Raw genomic sequence first — 18481 nt, 5'->3', positions numbered from 1 at the left:
GAATTGGGGGGCAATAAACGGGGGGGGGGGGGTGGGGTCCGCGCCCCCCCCCCCAAGCGGAATTTTTGGCTCCGAGTTTTTCCTGGCGCGGATTTTTGGGTTCGGAAAGGGCGGATTTGGGGTTTTTCCTCTTCCCTCCCCTCCCCCCTCCAGGTTTTGGGGTGTCCGTGACACTTTCCCTCCCCCCCCCACCCCCCCCAGATTTTTCCGTGTCCCCCCCCCCCGGGTTTTTGGGGTCCCCCCCGTGGTTTCGGGTCCCCCCCGCGTGGTTTTGGGGCCCCCCCGGGGTTTTTGGGGCTCCGGGAGGGCGGTTTGGGACCCCCCCCCCAGAATTTCCGGGTCCCCCCCCGGGATTTCGGGTCCCCCCCAGATTTTCCGGGTCCCACCCCGGATTTTTTGGGTCCCCCCCGGGTTTTTGGGGTCCTCCCCCCGGATTTTTGGGGTCCTCCCCCCGGATTTTTGGGGTCCTCCCCCCGGATTTTTTGGGTCCCCCCCGGGTTTTTGGGGTCCCCCCCCCCGGATTTTTTGGGTCCCCCCCGGGTTTTTGGGGCGGTTTTGGGCCCCCCCCCGGATTTTTTGGGTCCCCCCAGGTTTCGGGTCCCCCCCCCGCGGGGTTTTTGGGGCGGTTTCGGGCGGTTCCGCTTTTTGGGGGGGCTCCCCCCGCCCCCCCCCAGCCGCCACATCCTTCCCCTCCCCCCCCCGCCCCCGCCGGGTTTTCCCGTGGGGGGGGGGGGGGTGTTAATTACCGTTAATGAGAGCGCGATTTATTAATGAGGGGAGGGGGAACGGCGGGGGAGGGGTCGGGGGTCGGGGGGGGATGGGAGGAGGGACCCCCCGAGCCCCCCCCGGACCCCCCCGGACCCCCCCGGTCCCCCCGGTCCCGCTCCCCCCCCGGTCCCGCCGGGGTTTTCCCGTTCCCGTTCCGGTCCCGGGGGGGTCCCGGGGGGGTCCCGGTGCCGGTTCCGCCCCGTGCGGGGGCCGGGGGGGGCCATAAAGGCTCCGGGGGGGCCGGGCCGGGTCAGAACCGCCATGGCCGGGCCCCCCCCGCGGCCCCCCCGGTGCCACCGTGTCCCCCCCGCCGCTGTCACCGCGCTCCTGCTGCTGCTGCTGCTGTTGTCACCCGGGGCCGCCGCCACCCGCCTGCCACCCCCGGTAAGGACCCCCCGTGTCCCCCCCGTGTCCCCCGGTGTCACCTCTGTGCCCCCCCGTGTCTCTGTGTCCCCCCGGTGCCACCGTGTCCCCCCCGGCGGTGTCACCGCGCTCGTCCCGCTCCTGCTGCCGCCACCGCCCGGGGCCGCCACCCGCCCGCCACCCCCGGTGAGGGACCCCCGGTGTCCCCTGGTGTCCCCCGTGTCCCCTCCGTGTCCCCCCCGTGTCCCCTCTGTGTCCCTCGGTGTCCCCCATGTCCCCCCCGTGTCCCCCGGTGTCACCTCTGTGCCCCCCCGTGTCTCTGTGTCCCCCCGTGTCCCCCCCGTGTCCCCCCCGTGTCCCCCGGTGTCCCCCCCGTGTCCCCTCTGTGTCTCTCGGTGTCCCCCGTGTTCCTCTGTACCCCTCATGTCCCCTTGGTATCCCCCTCGTGTCCCCCCCGTGTCCCCCCCGTGTCCCCCGGTGTCCCCCATGTCCCCTCGTGTCCCCTTTCCGTGTCCCCCCCGTGTGTTTTCCATGTCCCCGTGTCCCCTCCGGTGTCCCCTCTGTGTCCCTCATGTCCCCCCCCTTGTCCCCTCCCCGTGTCCCCCCTGCCCAGCCCCCCCTGACCCCTCTCTGTCCCCCCCAGGCCCCCCCGGAGGCGCCGACCCCGCCCGTGCCCGGTGAGTGCCACCCCCGGTGTCCCCCCGGTGTCCCCCCTGCCCTCTTTGGGGTCACCACCCCCCCTGGTGTCCCCCCCCGGTGTCCCAACCACCCCCAGAGCCCCCCGCGTGTCCCCCCTGTCCCCTATGGGGTCACCACCCCCCCCCGGTGTCCCCCGGTGTCCCAACCCCACCCCCGGTGTCCCCCGGTGTCCCAACCCCACCCCCGGTGTCCCCCCGGTGTCCCCCCTGTCCCCTATGGGGTCACCACCCCCCCCCGGTGTCCCCCGGTGTCCCCCCGGTGTCCCAACCCCCCCCCGGTGTCCCCAGGGCTCCCCCCGCAGCTGCCGCGGGTGACAAGAGGGGACAAACCGGCCGCTCACGTCGTGGGTGAGTGGGGGGCACTGGGGGGCACTGGGGGACACTGGGGGACAATGGGGGGGCACTGGGGGGCACTGGGGAATGGGAAGTGGGGATTTTGGGGGATTTTGGGATATTTTAGATACTTTAACACCCCGTTTTCCCCCCCAGCCTCCTCCTGGCCGTCCCCCCGGCGCTCCCCGCTCTGGGAATTTGGGGGATTTTGGGGGATTTTAGGGATTTTGGGGCGGATTTTGGGGGATTTTGGGTTGGTTTAGCTGTTTTTAGATATTTTAACACCCCGTTTTCCCCCCCAGCCTCCTCCTGGCCGTCTCCCCGGCGCTCCCCGCTGTGGGAATTTGGGGATTTTGGGGGATTTTAGGGATTTTGGGATATTTTGGGGGGGATTTTAGGGATTTTGGGGGGGATTTTGGGATATTTTAGATATTTTAACACCCCGTTTTCCCCCCCAGCCTCCTCCTGGCCGTCCCCCCGGCGCTCCCCGCTCTGGGATTTTGGGGGATTTTAGGGATTTTGGGATATTTTGGGGGGGATTTTAGGGATTTTGGGGGGGATTTTGGGTTTATTTCGATATTTTTAGATATTTTAACACCCCGTTTCTCCCCCCCAGCCTCCTCCTGGCCGTCCCCCCGGCGCTCCCCGCTCTGGGAATTTGGGGGATTTTAGGGGATTTTGGGATATTTTGGGGGGGATTTTAGGGATTTTGGGGGGGATTTTGGGGGATTTTGGGTATTTTTGGGCACTCTAACACCCCGTTTCCCCCCCAGCCTCCTCCTGGCCGTCCCCCCGGCGCTCCCCGCTCTGGGAGTTTGGGGCACTTTAGGGGATTTTGGGGGGGATTTTGGGGGGGATTTTGGGGGGGATTTTGGGGGATTTTGGGTTGGTTTAGCTGTTTTTAGATATTTTAACACCCCGTTTTCCCCCCCAGCCTCCTCCTGGCCGTCTCCCCGGCGCTCCCCGCTGTGGGAATTTGGGGGATTTTGGGGGATTTTAGGGATTTTGGGATATTTTGGGGGGGGATTTTGGGGGATTTTGGGTATTTTTGGGCACTCTAACACCCCGTTTTCCCCCCAAGCCTCCTCCTGGCCGTCCCCCCGGCGCTCCCCGCTCTGGGAGTTTGGGGCACTTTAGGGGATTTTAGGGATTTTGGGATATTTTGGGGGGGATTTTGGGGGATTTTGGGTTTATTTCGATATTTTTAGATATTTTAACACCCCGTTTCTCCCCCCAGCCTCCTCTTGGCCGTCCCCCCGGCGCTCCCCGCTCTGGGAATTTGGGGGATTTTGGGGGATTTTAGGGATTTTGGGATATTTTAGATATTTTAACACCCGTTTCTCCCCCCCAGCCTCCTCCTGGCCGTCCCCCCGGCGCTCCCCGCTCTGGGAATTTGGGGGATTTTAGGGATTTTGGGGGATTTTAGGGATTTTGGGATATTTTGGGGGGGATTTTGGGGGATTTTGGGATATTTTAGATATTTTAACACCCCGTTTCTCCCCCCCAGCCTCCTCCTGGCCGTCCCCCCGGCGCTCCCCGCTGTGGAATTTGGGGCACTTTGGGGGATTTTAGGGATTTTGGGATATTTTGGGAGGGATTTTAGGGATTTTGGGATATTTTAGATATTTTAACACCCGTTTTCCCCCCCAGCCTCCTCCTGGCCGTCCCCCCGGCGCTCCCCGCTGTGGGAATTTGGGGGATTTTAGGGATTTTGGGATATTTTGGGGGGGATTTTGGGGGATTTTGGGATATTTTAGATATTTTAACACCCCGTTTTCCCCCCCAGCCTCCTCCTGGCCGTCCCCCCGGCGCTCCCCGCTCTGGGAGTTTGGGGCACTTTAGGGGATTTTAGGGATTTTGGGATATTTTGGGGGGGATTTTGGGGGATTTTGGGTTTATTTCGATATTTTTAGATATTTTAACACCCCGTTTCTCCCCCCAGCCTCCTCTTGGCCGTCCCCCCGGCGCTCCCCGCTCTGGGAATTTGGGGGATTTTGGGGGATTTTAGGGATTTTGGGATATTTTAGATATTTTAACACCCGTTTCTCCCCCCCAGCCTCCTCCTGGCCGTCCCCCCGGCGCTCCCCGCTCTGGGAATTTGGGGGATTTTAGGGATTTTGGGGGATTTTAGGGATTTTGGGATATTTTGGGGGGGATTTTGGGGGATTTTGGGATATTTTAGATATTTTAACACCCCGTTTCTCCCCCCCAGCCTCCTCCTGGCCGTCCCCCCGGCGCTCCCCGCTGTGGAATTTGGGGCACTTTGGGGGATTTTAGGGATTTTGGGATATTTTGGGAGGGATTTTAGGGATTTTGGGATATTTTAGATATTTTAACACCCGTTTTCCCCCCCAGCCTCCTCCTGGCCGTCCCCCCGGCGCTCCCCGCTCTGGGAATTTGGGGGATTTTAGGGATTTTGGGATATTTTGGGGGGGATTTTAGGGATTTTGGGGGGGATTTTGGGATATTTTAGATATTTTAACACCCCGTTTTCCCCCCCAGCCTCCTCCTGGCCGTCCCCCCGGCGCTCCCCGCTGTGGGAGGCGGACGTGGCCCCGGCTCTGGTTCGGAACGGGGTCCGTTTGCGGCGGAACCGGCTGGTGGTGCCCCGGGACGGGCTCTACTTCGTGTACGCGGCCGCCGCCTTCCAGGGCCGGCGCTGCCCGGCGCGGGGGCCGCTGCGGCTGGCGGTGTCGCGATTGTCGCCCGAGTACCCCCGGGACGTGCCGCTGCTGCGGGCCGCGCGCTCCGTGTGCCGGGACCGGCGGCGGCGGCGGCACCGGGGGCTCTGGACCGAGTCCCTGTACCAGGGAGCCGTGTTCCAGCTGCGCCGCGGGGACCAGCTGGCGGCCACCGCCTCGGGGGGGGGCGCCCGGGACCCGCACGGGGGGGGACAGGCGTATTTCGGGGTGCTGGGGGTGGATTGAGGGGGGATTGAGGGGTCCTGGGGGGGATTGAGGGGGTCCCGGGACCCGCACGGGGGGGGACAGGCGTATTTCGGGGTGCTGGGGGTGGATTGAGGGGGGATTGAGGGGGATTGAGGGGTCCTGGGAGGGGATTGAGGGGGTCCCGGGGCCCGCACGGGGGGGGACAGGCGTATTTCGGGGTGCTGGGGGTGGACTGAGGGGGGATTGAGGGGGGATTGAGGGGGTCCCGGGACCCGCACGGGGGGGGACAGGCGTATTTCGGGGTGCTGGGGGTGGATTGAGGGGGTCTGGCGTGGATTGAGGGGGATTGAGGGGGATTGAGGGGTCCTGGGGGGGGATTGAGGGGTCCTGGGGGGGGGACAGGCGTATTTCGGGGTGCTGGGGGTGGACTGAGGGGGGATTGAGGGGTCCTGGGGGGGGATTGAGGGGGGTCCCGGGGGGGGATTGAGGGGGAGAGGGAGGGGGTTTAGGATCAGAATGATCAATTAGGGAGAAATGGAATTGGGATAATTTTCATTGATTAGGGATGGAGGAATTCGGGATAATTTGGGATAATTTGGGATAATTTGGATTGATTATGGATGGGTGGATTTGGGATAATTTAGGATCATTTGGATTGATTAGGGATGGACAGAATTGGGATCATTCAGAGTGATTGATTGATTGATTGATTGATTAGGGAGAGATGGAATTGGGATAATTCCGGATCAAAGGGATTGATTAGGGATGGGTGGATTTGGGATAATTTGGGATACTTTGGGATAATTTGGATTGATTAGGGATGGAGGGAATTGGGATCGTTTGGGATCAGAATGATTGATTAGGGAGAAATGGAATTGGGATAATTTTCATTGATTAGGGATGGAGGAATTCGGGATAATTTGGGATAATTTGGGATAATTTGGGATAATTTGGGATAATTCGGGATAATTTGATTAGGGATGGGTGGATTTGGGATAATTCGGGCTCAGAGCGACTGACAAGGGACGGACGGAACCGGAACCGGGACCAGTCCGGAACAGAACCGGGACTGGTCCGGAACCGGAACCGGGACCAGTCTGGAATAGAACCGGGACCGGACCAGAACCAAACCGGGACCGGTCCGGAACAGAACCGGGACCAGTCTGGAACCGAACCGGGACCGGAACCGAACCGGGACCAGTCCGGAACCGAACCGGGACCGGACCGGAACCGGGACCAGAACCGAACCGGGACCAGTCCGGAACAGAACCGGGACCGGACCAGAACCGGGACCGGACCAGTTCGGAACCGGGACCGGAACCGAAGCGGGGCAGAGCCGAGCTCCGCCCCCCCGGGCTGGGAAAAGCCGCTTTTATTTATTGCTTTATTTATGGATTTTACTTTCCCTCTTTCCGGGTGTTTTTTATCCCTTTGTGGCGCTTTTTTACCGAGTTTTGTGTATTTATGGCGCCCCCGCGGGCCTGGGCCGGGGCCGGTAATTTATTGATCGCCGATATTGATAATTTATTGCGGAAAGCGCCAATAAAGCGCAATTTGGGCACAGTTCGGAGACTTTTGGGGTTTTGTTTTTGGGGGGGATCTCCCCCGGCAGTGGGGGAAGCGCGGACTGGGGCTGCCCCAGTCCATCCCAGTCTATCCCAGTTCATCCCAGTCTATCCCAGTTCATCCCAGTCTATCCCAGTTCATCCCAGTTCATCCCAGTTCATCCCAGTTCATCCCAGTTCATCCCAGTTCATCCCAGTCCATCCCAGTTCATCCCAGTCTATCCCAGTTCCATCCCAGTCCATCCCAGTTCCATCCCAGTTCATCCCAGTTCATCCCAGTTCCCTCCCAGTCCATCCCAGTTCCTCCCAGTTCCTCCCAGTTCCTCCCAGTTCCTCCCAGTCCATCCCAGTCCCTCCCAGTCTATCCCAGTCCATCCCAGTTCATCCCAGTCCATCCCAGTCCCCTCCCAGTCCATCCCAGTCCATCCCAGTCCATCCCAGTCCATCCCAGTTCCTCCCAGTCCCTCCCAGTGTCCCCAGTTCCCCCCGGCGGGGGGGCGGGGCTCCGGTTGCCATGGCAACGAGCGCCGCCGCTCCCTCCCGCCCGCCGGGGGGCGCTGCAGCGGCCCCGCCAAGTGACGTCACCGCCGGGGCCGCTCCACTCCCCTGACGGGGGTGGGGGTGGGGGGGGCACAGGACGCGAGCGCGGCCCGTTCTTCCCGCCCCGCTCCCCTCAGTGGTCTCGCCCGCGCGGCGCCCGCAGCCAATGGCGGCGCGTCCCGCGGCGGCCCCGCCCCCCGCGCGGCGCGGCCCGAGGCGCGCGGCGCATGCGCGGAGGCCCCACGGGCCGTGTCGGAGGGAGGGGGGGGGCAGCGGAATCCGCCGCCATCCGGCGCCCGCCCGCCCCGCCCGCGGCCCCCGAGCGCGCGGCCGCCGCCGCGGAGCCCGCCCGGGGCGGACAGGTGGGTACGGGCCGGGGGCGGGCGCGGCGGCGCGCGGGGAGGGGGGGACCCGTCCGCCCGCCCCCCCCCCCCCCCCCGGGCCGGGCCGCGGCTGCGCCGGCACCGCCGCCATCTTGGAACGGCGAGCCCCCCCCCCTCCCCTCACGGGCCCCCCCCCCCCACCCCTCACACCGGGCCCCATCCCCCACCCCCGGTAACGGGAGGGGGCGGGGCCATGGGGGGGTCCCGTTAACGGGGGCGGGGCCCGCTCGGGTCAGGGCGTGTGGGGGGGGGCCCGTGCGGTTTCCGTGACCCCCCCCCACCCTCACACTCTCCGGTATCCGCGGTTCTCCCGGGGATCCGCGGCCTGCGACCCCCCCACCCCCGGCGGGGCCTGGAGCCCCCGGTCCGCGCGTGTGCCTCACGCTCCCGGTGTGACCCCCCCGGTAACCCCGGGTGTGACCCCCCCGGTAACCACCCCGGTAACCCCCCCGGTGCCCTCCCGGTGCCCCCCCCGCAGGTCCCGCGGCCGATGCGGCGCCATGAGCGATCGGGCTGCGCGGGGCCGGCGCTACAACTGCCTGAGCCTCAGTGAGAGCTACCGGGGGCGGCCGCTCGAGCCCCCCCGCGCCGCCGGTACCGCCGGGGGGGGGCTCGGGGCCGTTCGGGGGGCTCCGGAGGGGCTTCGGGAGGATTCGGGGGGCTCCGGAGGGCTTCGGGAGGATTCGGGGGGCTCCGGAGGGCTCTGGGGGGCGTTCGGGGGACTCCGGAGGGGCTTCGGGAGGATTCGGGGGGCTCCGGAGGGCTTCGGGAGGATTCGGGGGGCTCCGGAGGGCTCTGGGGGGCGTTCGGGGGGCTCCGGAGGGGCTTCGGGAGGATCCGGGGGGCTCAGGGGGGCGTTCGGGGGGCTCCGGAGGGGGTTCGGGAGGATTCGGGGGGCTCCGGAGGGGTTCGGGGGGCTCCGGAGGGGCTTCGGGAGGATTCGGGGGGCTCCGGAGGGCTCTGGGGGGGGTTCGGGAGGATTTGGGGGGCTCTGGGGGGCTCCGGGGGTGGTTCAGGGGTGGTTTGGGGGGTGCCTGGGGGGCTCCGGGGCCGGGGGAGGTTCGGGGGGTGCCGGGGTAGCCCCCCACCATTGGGCACCCCTGTTTCTCGGGGGGTGGTTCTGGGCTCAGGAAGGGAGGAGGGGTCCCCAAATTGAGTGGGGGTCCCTGCTGTGAGGTCTGGGGGGGAATTGGGGGGTCTGGAGGGGCTTTGGGGGGGCTTTGGGGGGCGTTTTGCAGCCTCATGTGGGGGATCGAGGGGTTCCCGCCTGCGTGACCCCCCCGGGGATGGGGCTGGGGGCTGGGGGGGTCCGGGCTGGGGGCTCAGGGGGGGCTCTTAGGGCCGTGGGAGCCCCCCCGCCATGGGCTGCAGAGCCTGGGCAAGGTGTGGGGGGCTCGGGGGGTTTGGGGGTCGCTCGGGGGGCTCAGGGGGTCTTGGGGGGGTTCAGGGGGGGCTCATGGAGGGTCCCGCCCCCCACCATGGGCTGCAGAGCCTGGGCAAGGTGTGGGGGGCTCGGGGGGGTTCAGGGGGGTTCAGGGGTCTCGGGGGTCTCTCGGGGGGGGTCTCACAGAGGGTCCCCCCCCCCAGGCGCCCCCCGCCATGGGCTGCAGAGCCTGGGCAAGGTGTGGGGGTCTCGGGGGGGTTCAGGGGGGTTCAGGGGTCTCGGGGGTCTCTCGGAGGGTTTGGGGGTCTCTCGGGGGGGTCTCACGAGGGTCGTGCCCCCCCAGGCGCCCCCCGCCATGGGCTGCAGAGCCTGGGCAAGGTGTGGGGGGCTCGGGGGGGTTCAGGGGGGGGTTTGGGGGGTTCAGGGGGGGTCTCACGAGGGTCGTGCCCCCCCAGGCGCCCCCCGACATGGGCTGCAGAGCCTGGGCAAGGTGTGGGGGTCTTGGGGGGGTTCAGGCGGGGTTTGGGGGGCTCAGGGGGGTTCAGGGGGCTCGGGGGTCTCTCGGGGGGTTTGGGGGTCTCTCGGGGGGGTCTCACAGAGGGTCCCCCCCCCAGGCGCCCCCCGCCATGGGCTGCAGAGCCTGGGCAAGGTGTGGGGGGCTCGGGGGTCACTCGAGGGGTTCGGGGGGGTCTCACAGAGGGTCCCCCCCCCAGGCGCCCCCCGCCATGGGCTGCAGAGCCTGGGCAAGGTGCCCACCCGGCGCATGCCCCCCCCCGCGCACCTGCCGAGCCTGAAGGCCGAGAACAAAGGGAACGACCCCAACGTGGCCCTGGTGCCCCGCGACGGCTCGGGATGGGCCAGCCGCAGCGACCCCCCCGACCCCCGCAGGTGGGGACCCCCCCGGGGGCTGGGGGGGCCGGGGGGGGCACAGGGGGGGCCGGGGTTTACCCCCAGACCCTGCGGGTGGGGAGGGTCCCGTGGACTCTGGGACCCACCCCGGGCATCGGGGCTGGGGCAGTCCGGGGGTCTCGGGGCTGTTTGGGGGTCTCGGGGCTGTCCGGGGGTCCCGGGGCTCTCCGGGGGTCACGGGGCTCTCTGGGGGGTCCCGGGGCTGTCCGGGGGTCTCGGGGCTCTCTGGGGGTCCTGGGGCTCTCTGGGGCTCTCGGGGCTCTCTGGGGGTCTCGGGGCTCTCTGGGGGTCCCGGGGCTCTCCCGGGGTCTCGGGGCTCTCTGGGGGTCCTGGGGCTCTCCGGGGGTCTCGGGGCTCTCTGGGGGTCCCGGGGCTCTCTGGGGGTCTCGGGGCTCTCTGGGGGTCCTGGGGCTCTCTGGGGCTCTCGGGGCTCTCTGGGGGTCTCGGGGCTCTCTGGGGGTCCCGGGGCTCTCCCGGGGTCTCGGGGCTCTCTGGGGGTCCTGGGGCTCTCCGGGGGTCTCGGGGCTCTCTGGGGGTCCCGGGGCTCTCTGGGGGTCCTGGGGCTCTCTGGGGGTCCTGGGGCTCTCCCGGCGTCTCGGGGCTCTCTGGGGGTCCTGGGGCTCTCCGGGGCTCTCGGGGCTCTCTGGGGCTCCCGGGGCTGTCCGGGGGTCTCAGCCCCCCCACCCCCCGAGCCGCTCTGACCCCCCCCCCCCATCGCCCCCTCCCCCCAGTTCCGAGCCCTCCGCCCCTCCCCCGCCGCAGTCGCCGTCACCGCCGGATTCGCAGCCGCCTGCGAGCGGCACCGGGGGGACGCGGACCCCGGGGACCCCCGAGGTGAGACCCCCCCCGTCCCCCCTCCCCGAGCCCCCTCCCCAGCAGCGCAGCCCCCCCCGGTGACCCCCGCCTGTCCCCGCAGAACCCCCCGCCCCCGCCAAGCGCGGCAAAGTCCTGGGCGCAGGCCAGCGGTACCCCCGCCGATGGTGAGACCCCCGACCCCCCTCCCCTCCCCTGCCCTCGGGGGTCCTGCCCGGCCCCTCCCCGGGCTCAGGGGGGCTCCCCCAGCCCGTCTTGGGGTCCCCCTGAGCCCGCTGTGCCCCCCCCCCCGCAGGTGCCAGGGCCCCCCCCCTCCCGGGCCGGTTCTCGCGGGAGGAGTTCCCCAGTTTGGGGGCGGCCGCCGAGCGGGGGAGGGGCGGCCGCGAGCGGGGGGGCGCTGCCGACGCGTCGGGTGGGCGCGCACCGAGCCCCCGCCCCCACGGTGAGACACCCCCGGAGCCCACCCTGAAACCCCCCCCGGCTGCTGCCAGCCCTGGCCCTGAAACCCCTCTGGGACCACCTGGGACCCCCTGGGACCCCTCTGGGACCACCTGGGACCCCCTGGGACCCCCTGGGACCACCTGAACACCCCTGGGACCCCCTGGGACCTCTCTGGGACCCCCTGAAAACCCCTGGGACCCCCTGGGACCACCTGGGACCCCCCTGGGACCACCTGGGACCCCTCTGGGACTCCCTGAACACCCCTGGGACCCCCTGAACACCCCTGGGACCCCCTGGGACCCCTCTGGGACCCCCTGGGACCCCCTGAACACCCCTGGGACCACCTGGGACCCCCTGGGACCCCCTGGGACCCCCTGGGACCCCCTGAACACCCCTGGGACCACCTGGGACCCCCTGGGACCCCCTGGGACCCCCTGGGAACCCCCTGAACACCCCTGGGACCCCCTGAACACCCCTGGGACCACCTGGGACTGCCTGGGACCCCCTGAACACCCCTGGGACCCCCTGGGACCACCTGAACACCCTGGGACACCCTGGGACCCCCTGGGACCCCCCTGGGACCCCCTGAACACCCCTGGGACCCCCCTGGGACCACCTGAACACCCCTGGGACCCCCTGGGACCCCCTGAACACCCCTGGGACCCCCTGAACACCCCTGGGACCCCCCTGGGACCCCCTGGGACCACCTGGATCCCCCTGGGAACCGTTGGGACCCCTCTGGGACCACCTGGGAACCCCTGAACCCCCCTGGGACCCCCTGAACACCCGTGGGACCCCCTGGGACCCCTCTGGGACCACCTGGGACCCCCCCTGGGACCCCCCCTGGGACCCCCTGAGATCCCCTGAAACCCCCCTGGGACCCCCAAGACTCCCCCAAAGCCCCTTGGGCCCCCCCCCCCACCCCGTGCCCCATTCCGGGCCCCCCCCCCCCCCCCCGACGTGCGTGACTCAGTTTCCCCGCAGGCGGCAGCTGGCGGGAGGGGCGGGGGGCCGAGGAGCCGCCGGCCGAGGGGGGGGGAGCCCCCCCCGGGCCCCCCCAGTTCCCCCCGTACCGGGGGGTGATGCCGCCCTTCGTGAGTACCGGACCCTCCCCAAAACCCGGGGGGCAGCCCCCTCCCCTCAACCCCGGGGGGCTCTGCCCCACCCCCGGGGGGGGGCTCCCTGCTGATTTTGGGGTGTCCCCCCCCCCTCCCCTCCCCTCCCCCCTTTTTCCAGATGTACCCCCCGTACCTGCCCTTCCCCCCGCCCTACGGGCCCTTCCGCGGCCCCGACGCGCAGAGGTGAGTGGGGGTCCCCAAATCCCCCCGGCACCCCCAGCCCAACCCCCCACCCCCCCCCAGTTCTGTCATTTTGGGGGGGTGGGGGGGGGGTCACCCCTCTGTGGTTGTTTGGGTCCTGATCCCCCCAAAACTGCCCCAAAACTCCCCCAAAACTGCCCCAAAATCCCCCCAAAACTCCCCAAAACTGCTCCAAAGTCCCCCCAAAACTCCCCAAAACTGCCACAAAACCTCCCAAAACCCCCCCAAAACTGCCCCAAAACCCCCAAAATCCCCCCAAAACTGCCCCATAATCCCCCAAAATCCTCCAAAACTCCCCCAAAACTGCCACAAAACTGCCCCCCAAAACTGCCCCAAAATCCCAATACTCCCCCAAAACTCCCCCAAAACCCCCCCAAAACTGCCCCCAAACCCCCCAAAACCCCCCAAAACTGCCACAAAACCCCCCAAAACTGCCCCAAAACTCCCCCAAAACTCCCCAAAACTGCCCCAAAATCCCCCCAAAACTGCCCCAAAACTCCTCCAAAAACCCACCCAAAACTGCCACAAAATTCCCCCAAAACCCCCCAAAACTCCCCCAAAACTGCCACAAAATCCCCCCAAAACTGCCCCAAAACTCCTCCAAAAACCCCCCAAAAACCCCCCCAAACCTCCCCCAAATCCCCCACCCCAAAACCCCCCAAAAACTCCCCCAAAAGCCCCCCCAAAACTCCCCAAAACCCTCCCAAAACCGCCCAAAAACATCCCAAGACTCCCCAAAACCCCACAAAACCCCCCCAAAACTCCCCCAAACCCCCAAAACCCCCCCAAAACTCCCCCCAAAACCCCCAAAACCACCCCAAAACCCCCCCAAAACCCCCCCAAAACTCCCCCCAAACCCCCCCAGCCCCAATTCCCGCTCCAGGAGTGACCCCACCCCCCCCTTTCCCCTCCCCCCCAATCCGGGGCTGTTTCGGGGTCCCCCCCCCGCCCCCCCCTGGTGCTGACGCCCCCTCCCCGCAGGTTCCCGCGGCCGGGGGGTCCCCGGGGGGCGCCGGCCCCCGCCCGGGGGGGGTCTCCCCCCTCGCGCCCCCCCGTCCTGCGGCAGGACGAGCTGCGCGAGTTCGACGAGCTGGACCAGGAGAACGACGAGGGCTGGGCCGGTACCGGGGGTCCCGGGGGGCTCGGGGGGGGGTCTGGGGGGTCTGGGGGTCTCTGGGGGGCTCTGGGGGTGCGGTGGGACCCCTCCCCAAGCCGCGCTGCCCCCCCAGGCGCGCACGAGGAGGTCGATTACAGCGAGAAGCTCAAGTTCAGCGACGAGGAGGACGGCAGGGACGAGGACGAGGATGACGAGGGGTGAGACCCCCCTCCCCAAAATGGGGGGTGGGACCCCCGCGGGGCACCCCCAAACCCCCCTGGGACCCCCCAAATCCCCCAGGACCCCCGCGGGGCACCCCCAGACCCCCCTGGGAACCCCCAAATCCCCCGGGACCCCCATGGGGCACCCCCAAACCCCCCTGGGACCCCCCCAAACCCCCTGGGACCCCCATGGGGCACCCCCAAACCCCCCTGGGACCCCCCCAAACCCCCTGGGACCCCAGCAGGGCACCCCCAAACCCCCAAACCCCCCTGGGACCCCCCAAACCCCCCCGGGGCCCCCGCGGGGCACCCCCAGCACCCCCAAACCCCCGTGGGGCACCCCCAGACCCCCCCAAACCCCCCCGGGACCCCCGTGGGGCACCCCCAGACCCCCTGGGACCACCCCAGAGCCCCCCAAACCTTCTGGGACCCCCGTGGGGCACCCCCAGACCCCCTGGGACCCCCCAGGACCCCCCCAAACCCCCCGGGATCCCCGCAGGGCACCCCCAAACCCCCCCAGACCCCCTGGGACCCCCCATGACCCCTCCAAACCCCCCTGGGACCCCCCGGGACCCCTGTGGGGCACCCCCAAACCCCCCCCAGACCCCCTGGGACCCCCCAGGACCCCCCCAAACCCCCCGGGATCCCCGCAGGGCACCCCCAGACCCCCTGGGACCCCCCATGACCCCTCCAAACCCCCCTGGGACCCCCCAGGACCCCCTCAAACCCCCCGGGACCCCTGTGGGGCACCCCCAGACCCCCCCGTGACCCCCCCGTGTCCCCCCAGGAAGGAGAACCAGCCCCCCGCCCCCCCCGAGGCGCCGCCCCCCCCGAAGGAGGAGCCCCCTCCCCCCAAAGCCCCCCCGGAGGGGCCCAAGGAGGCTCCGCCCCCCCCGGCCCCGCCCGCCCGGGCCCCGCCCCCGCCGCCCCCCAACCGCGGCAGCTGGGCCACGCCCAACGAGCTTCCGGTGAGTGAGGGGGCGGGGCCGGAGGGGGCGGGGCTTGGGGGGCGGGGCCTGGGGGGAACAGGTGTGGTACGGGTGTGGTACGGGTGTGGTCAGGTGTGGCACGGGTGTGGTATGGGTGTGGTCAGGTGTGGCACGGGTGTGGTACAGGTGTTCAGGTGTGGTACAGGTGTGGTACAGGTGTACAGGTGTGGTACAGGTGTGGTACAGGTGTACAGGTGTGGTACAGGTGTGGTCAGGTGTGGTACGGGTGTGGTACGGGTGTGGTACAGGTGTGGTACAGGTGTACAGGTGTGGTACAGGTGTGGTACAGGTGTGGTACAGGTGTACAGGTGTGGTACAGGTGTGGTACAGGTGTACAGGTGTGGTACGGGTGTGGTATGGGTGTGGTACAGGTGTACAGGCGTGGTACAGGTGTGGTCAGGTGTGGTACAGGTGTGGTACGGGTGTGGTACGGGTGTGGTACGGGTGTGGTACGGGTGTACAGGTGTGGTACAGGTGTGGTACAGGTGTGGTACAGGTGTGGTACGGGTGTGGTACAGGTGTGGTACGGGTGTGGTACGGGTGTGGTACAGGTGTGGTACGGGTGTACAGGTGTGGTACAGGTGTGGTACAGGTGTGGTACAGGTGTACAGGTGTGGTACAGGTGTGGTACAGGTGTACAGGTGTGGTACAGGTGTGGTACAGGTGTGGTACAGGTGTACAGGTGTGGTACAGGTGTGGTACAGGTGTACAGGTGTGGTACAGGTGTGGTACAGGTGTTTAGGTGTGGTACAGGTGTGCTCAGGTGTGGTACGGGTGTGGTACAGGTGTGGTCAGGTGTGGTACAGGTGTGCTCAGGTGTGGTACGGGTGTGGTACAGGGGTGGTACAGGTGTACAGGTGTACAGGTGTGGTACAGGTGTGGTACAGGTGTACAGGTGTGCTCAGGTGTGGTACAGGTGTGGTACAGGTGTACAGGTGTGGTACAGGTGTGGTACGGGTGTGGTACGGGTGTGGTACAGGTGTGGTACAGGTGTACAGGTGTGCTCAGGTGTGGTACAGGTGTGGTACAGGTGTGGTACAGGTGTGGTACAGGTGTGGTACAGGTGTGGTACGGGTGTGGTACAGGTGTGGTACAGGTGTACAGGTGTGGTACAGGTGTGGTACAGGTGTGGTACGGGTGTGGTACAGGTGTGGTACAGGTGTACAGGTGTGGTACAGGTGTGGTACTGGTGTGGTACAGGTGTGGTACAGGTGTGGTCAGGTGTGGTACAGGTGTGGTACAGGTGTGGTACAGGTGTACAGGTGTGGTACGGGTGTGGTACAGGTGTGGTACAGGTGTGGTACAGGTGTGGTCAGGTGTGGTACAGGTGTGGTACAGGTGTGGTACGGGTGTGGTACAGGTGTGGTATAGGTGTGGTATGACTGGTTCAGGTGTGCTCAGGTGTGTTCAGGTGTGTTCAGGTGTGTTCAGGTGTCACGCAGGTGTTACAGGTGTGTGCCAGGTGTCACTCAGGTGTATCACAGGTGTCCCAGGTGTGTCATTCAGCTGTTACAGGTGTCTGTAGGCGTCACGCAGGTGTTACAGGTGTTACATGTGTATCCCAGGTGTGTCTCAGGTGTCTCAGGTGTATCCCAGGTGTCTCAGGTGTGTCCCAGGTGTATCCCAGGTGTCACTCAGGTGTATCCCAGGTGTCACACAGGTGTCTCAGGTGTGTCACACAGGTGTTGTACCTGCAGGACGAGGACGAGGCGTGGCGGCGCTGGCGCCGGCAGAGCTGTGCCGAGCTGTCGCAGGCGGTGCCTGTAGCTCAGGTGTCACTCAGGTGTCACTCGGGTGTCCCAGGTGTATCCCAGGTGTCACACAGGTGTATCCCAGGTGTCCCAGGTGTCTCAGGTGTATCCCAGGTGTCTCAGGTGTGTCCCAGGTGTATCCCAGGTGTCACTCAGGTGTATCCCAGGTGTCACACAGGTGTCTCAGGTGTGTCACACAGGTGTTGTACCTGCAGGATGAGGACGAGGCGTGGCGGCGCTGGCGCCGGCAGAGCTGTGCCGAGCTGTCGCAGGCGGTGCCTGTAGCTCAGGTGTCACTCAGGTGTAACCCAGGTGTCACACAGGTGTTGTACCTGCAGGACGAGGACGAGGCGTGGCGGCGCCGGCGCCGGCAGAGCTGTGCCGAGCTGTCGCAGGTGGTGCCTGTAGCTCAGGTGTCACTCAGGTGTCACTCAGGTGTATCCCAGGTCTCATACAGGTGTATCCCAGGTGTCACACAGGTGTTACAGGTGTCACACAGGTGTATCCCAGGTGTCCCAGGTGTATCCCAGGTGTCTCAGGTGTATCCCAGGTGTCTCAGGTGTCTCAGGTGTAACCCAGGTGTATCCCAGGTGTCCCAGGTGTCTCAGGTGTAACCCAGGTGTATCCCAGGTGTCCCAGGTGTATCCCAGGTGTCTCAGGTGTATCCCAGGTGTCTCAGGTGTCACACAGGTGTGTCCCAGGTGTATCCCAGGTGTCTCAGGTGTGTCACTCAGGTGTCTCACCTGCAGGACGAGGACGAGGCGTGGCGGCGCCGGCGCCGGCAGAGCTGTGCCGAGCTGTCGCAGGCGGTGCCTGTAGCTCAGGTGTCTCAGGTGTCACTCAGGTGTATCCCAGGTGTATCCCAGGTGTCACTCAGGTGTATCCCAGGTATCTCAGGTGTATCCCAGGTGTCTCAGGTGTCACACAGGTGTGTCCCAGGTGTATCCCAGGTGTCTCAGGTGTGTCACTCAGGTGTCTCACCTGCAGGACGAGGACGAGGCGTGGCGGCGCCGGCGCCGGCAGAGCTTGTGCCGAGCTGTCGCAGGCGGTGGCGCGGGCGCGGCGGCGCCGCGAGGCCGAGGAGCGCCGCATGGCGGAGCAGCGCCGCGCCGCCTGCGCCGAGAAGCTGAAGCGCCTGGACGAGCGTTTCGGGGCCCCCCCCGAGCGCCGCCCCCCGCCCCCCCCGGGGCCGCCCCCCGGCTCTGCCGCCGCCGCCGCCGAGAGCCCCCCGAGACCCCCGGAGCCGCCGCCCGCCCCCCCTGAGACCCCCCCGGAGCCGCCGGAGCCGCGGGAGGAGCCCGAGAGCGGCGGGGGGGGCACAGGTGGGGCTGGGGGGGGCTCAGGTGGGGCTGGGGGCGCTGGGGGGGGCTCTGGGGGGGCACAGGTGGGGATGGGGGCTCTGGGGGGGGCTCTGGGGGGGGCACAGGTGGGGCTGGGGGGGGGCTCAGGTGTGGGGGGGGCTCTGGGGGGGCACAGGTGGGGATGGGGGCTCTGGGGGGGGCTCTGGGGGGGCACAGGTGGGGCTGGGGGGGGGCTCAGGTGGGGATGGGGGCTCTGAGGGGGGGCTCAGGTGTGGGGGGGCACAGGTGGGGCTGGGGGGGGCTCAGGTGGGGCTGGGGGGGCTCTGGTGTGGGGGGGGCTCTGGGGGGGATGGGGGGGGCTCAGGTGGGGCTGGGGGGGGCACAGGTGGGGCTGGGGGGGCTCAGGTGTGGGGGGGCTCTGGGGGGGGTCTCAGGTGTGGGGGGGCACAGGTGGGGCTGGGGGGGGGTCTCAGGCATGGGGGGGTTGCAGATGGGGCTGGGGGTGCCCCATAGGAGCTCTGGGGGATTTGGGGAGGAATTTGGGGGGGTTTGGGGGGGTTTGGGGGATGATTTGGGGGTCTCTGTGCTCAAGGCCTGAATTTGGGGTCTGGGGGTGTCTGGCACTGTTGGGGGAGGGGGCACTGAGACCCCCCCCCCCCCCGACCCTCCTTTTCTCCTCCCCCCCTCGCAGCAGAGGCTCCGCCCCTCGAGGCGCCCCC

The 18481-nt window shown here is 67.6% G+C and overlaps 2 protein-coding genes across 2 annotated transcripts in view; both read left to right on the top strand.

Annotated features, from left to right (window-relative positions):
* The first annotated feature begins 1029 nt into the window (after positions 1-1029).
* On the top strand, positions 1030-5089 carry LOC147647856 (lymphotoxin-alpha-like). Its single transcript, XM_086870689.1, has 4 exons — positions 1030-1152; positions 1775-1808; positions 2118-2177; positions 4665-5089. The coding sequence occupies exons 1-4, from the start codon at positions 1030-1032 to the stop codon at positions 5087-5089; spliced, it is 642 nt and encodes a 213-aa protein (XP_086726815.1).
* Positions 5090-7394: 2305 nt separating this feature from the next.
* PRRC2A (proline rich coiled-coil 2A) overlaps positions 7395-18481 on the top strand; it is a 13221-nt gene continuing 2134 nt past the window's right edge. The window contains exons 1-14 of the mRNA XM_086870688.1: positions 7395-7517; positions 8017-8132; positions 9636-9810; positions 10563-10665; positions 10748-10811; positions 10940-11086; positions 12070-12179; positions 12322-12386; positions 13386-13525; positions 13634-13718; positions 14509-14689; positions 16800-16856; positions 17507-17783; positions 18454-18475. Coding sequence (XP_086726814.1) covers positions 8039-8132; positions 9636-9810; positions 10563-10665; positions 10748-10811; positions 10940-11086; positions 12070-12179; positions 12322-12386; positions 13386-13525; positions 13634-13718; positions 14509-14689; positions 16800-16856; positions 17507-17783; positions 18454-18475 — 1520 coding nt within the window. The 5' untranslated portion in view covers positions 7395-7517; positions 8017-8038. The remainder of the gene's footprint in view (positions 7518-8016; positions 8133-9635; positions 9811-10562; positions 10666-10747; positions 10812-10939; positions 11087-12069; positions 12180-12321; positions 12387-13385; positions 13526-13633; positions 13719-14508; positions 14690-16799; positions 16857-17506; positions 17784-18453; positions 18476-18481) is intronic.

This window comes from Cyanistes caeruleus, chromosome 33, assembly GCF_971803275.1.
Source record: "Cyanistes caeruleus chromosome 33, bCyaCae1.hap1.1, whole genome shotgun sequence".
Taxonomy (NCBI): domain Eukaryota; kingdom Metazoa; phylum Chordata; class Aves; order Passeriformes; family Paridae; genus Cyanistes; species Cyanistes caeruleus.
Note: the sequence above shows the minus strand (reverse complement) of the source record. Positions and strands in the feature narration are given on the sequence as shown.

Bases quoted from the DNA above. Each gene is read 5' to 3' on its own strand.
- LOC147647856 (XM_086870689.1), top strand. From the start codon at position 1,030: ATGGCCGGGCCCCCCCCGCGGCCCCCCCGGTGCCACCGTGTCCCCCCC. The intron at 1,809-2,117 runs GTGAGTGCCACC...CGGTGTCCCCAG, and splicing joins GCCGACCCCGCCCGTGCCCG to GGCTCCCCCCGCAGCTGCCG. The intron at 2,178-4,664 runs GTGAGTGGGGGG...TTTCCCCCCCAG, and splicing joins ACCGGCCGCTCACGTCGTGG to CCTCCTCCTGGCCGTCCCCC.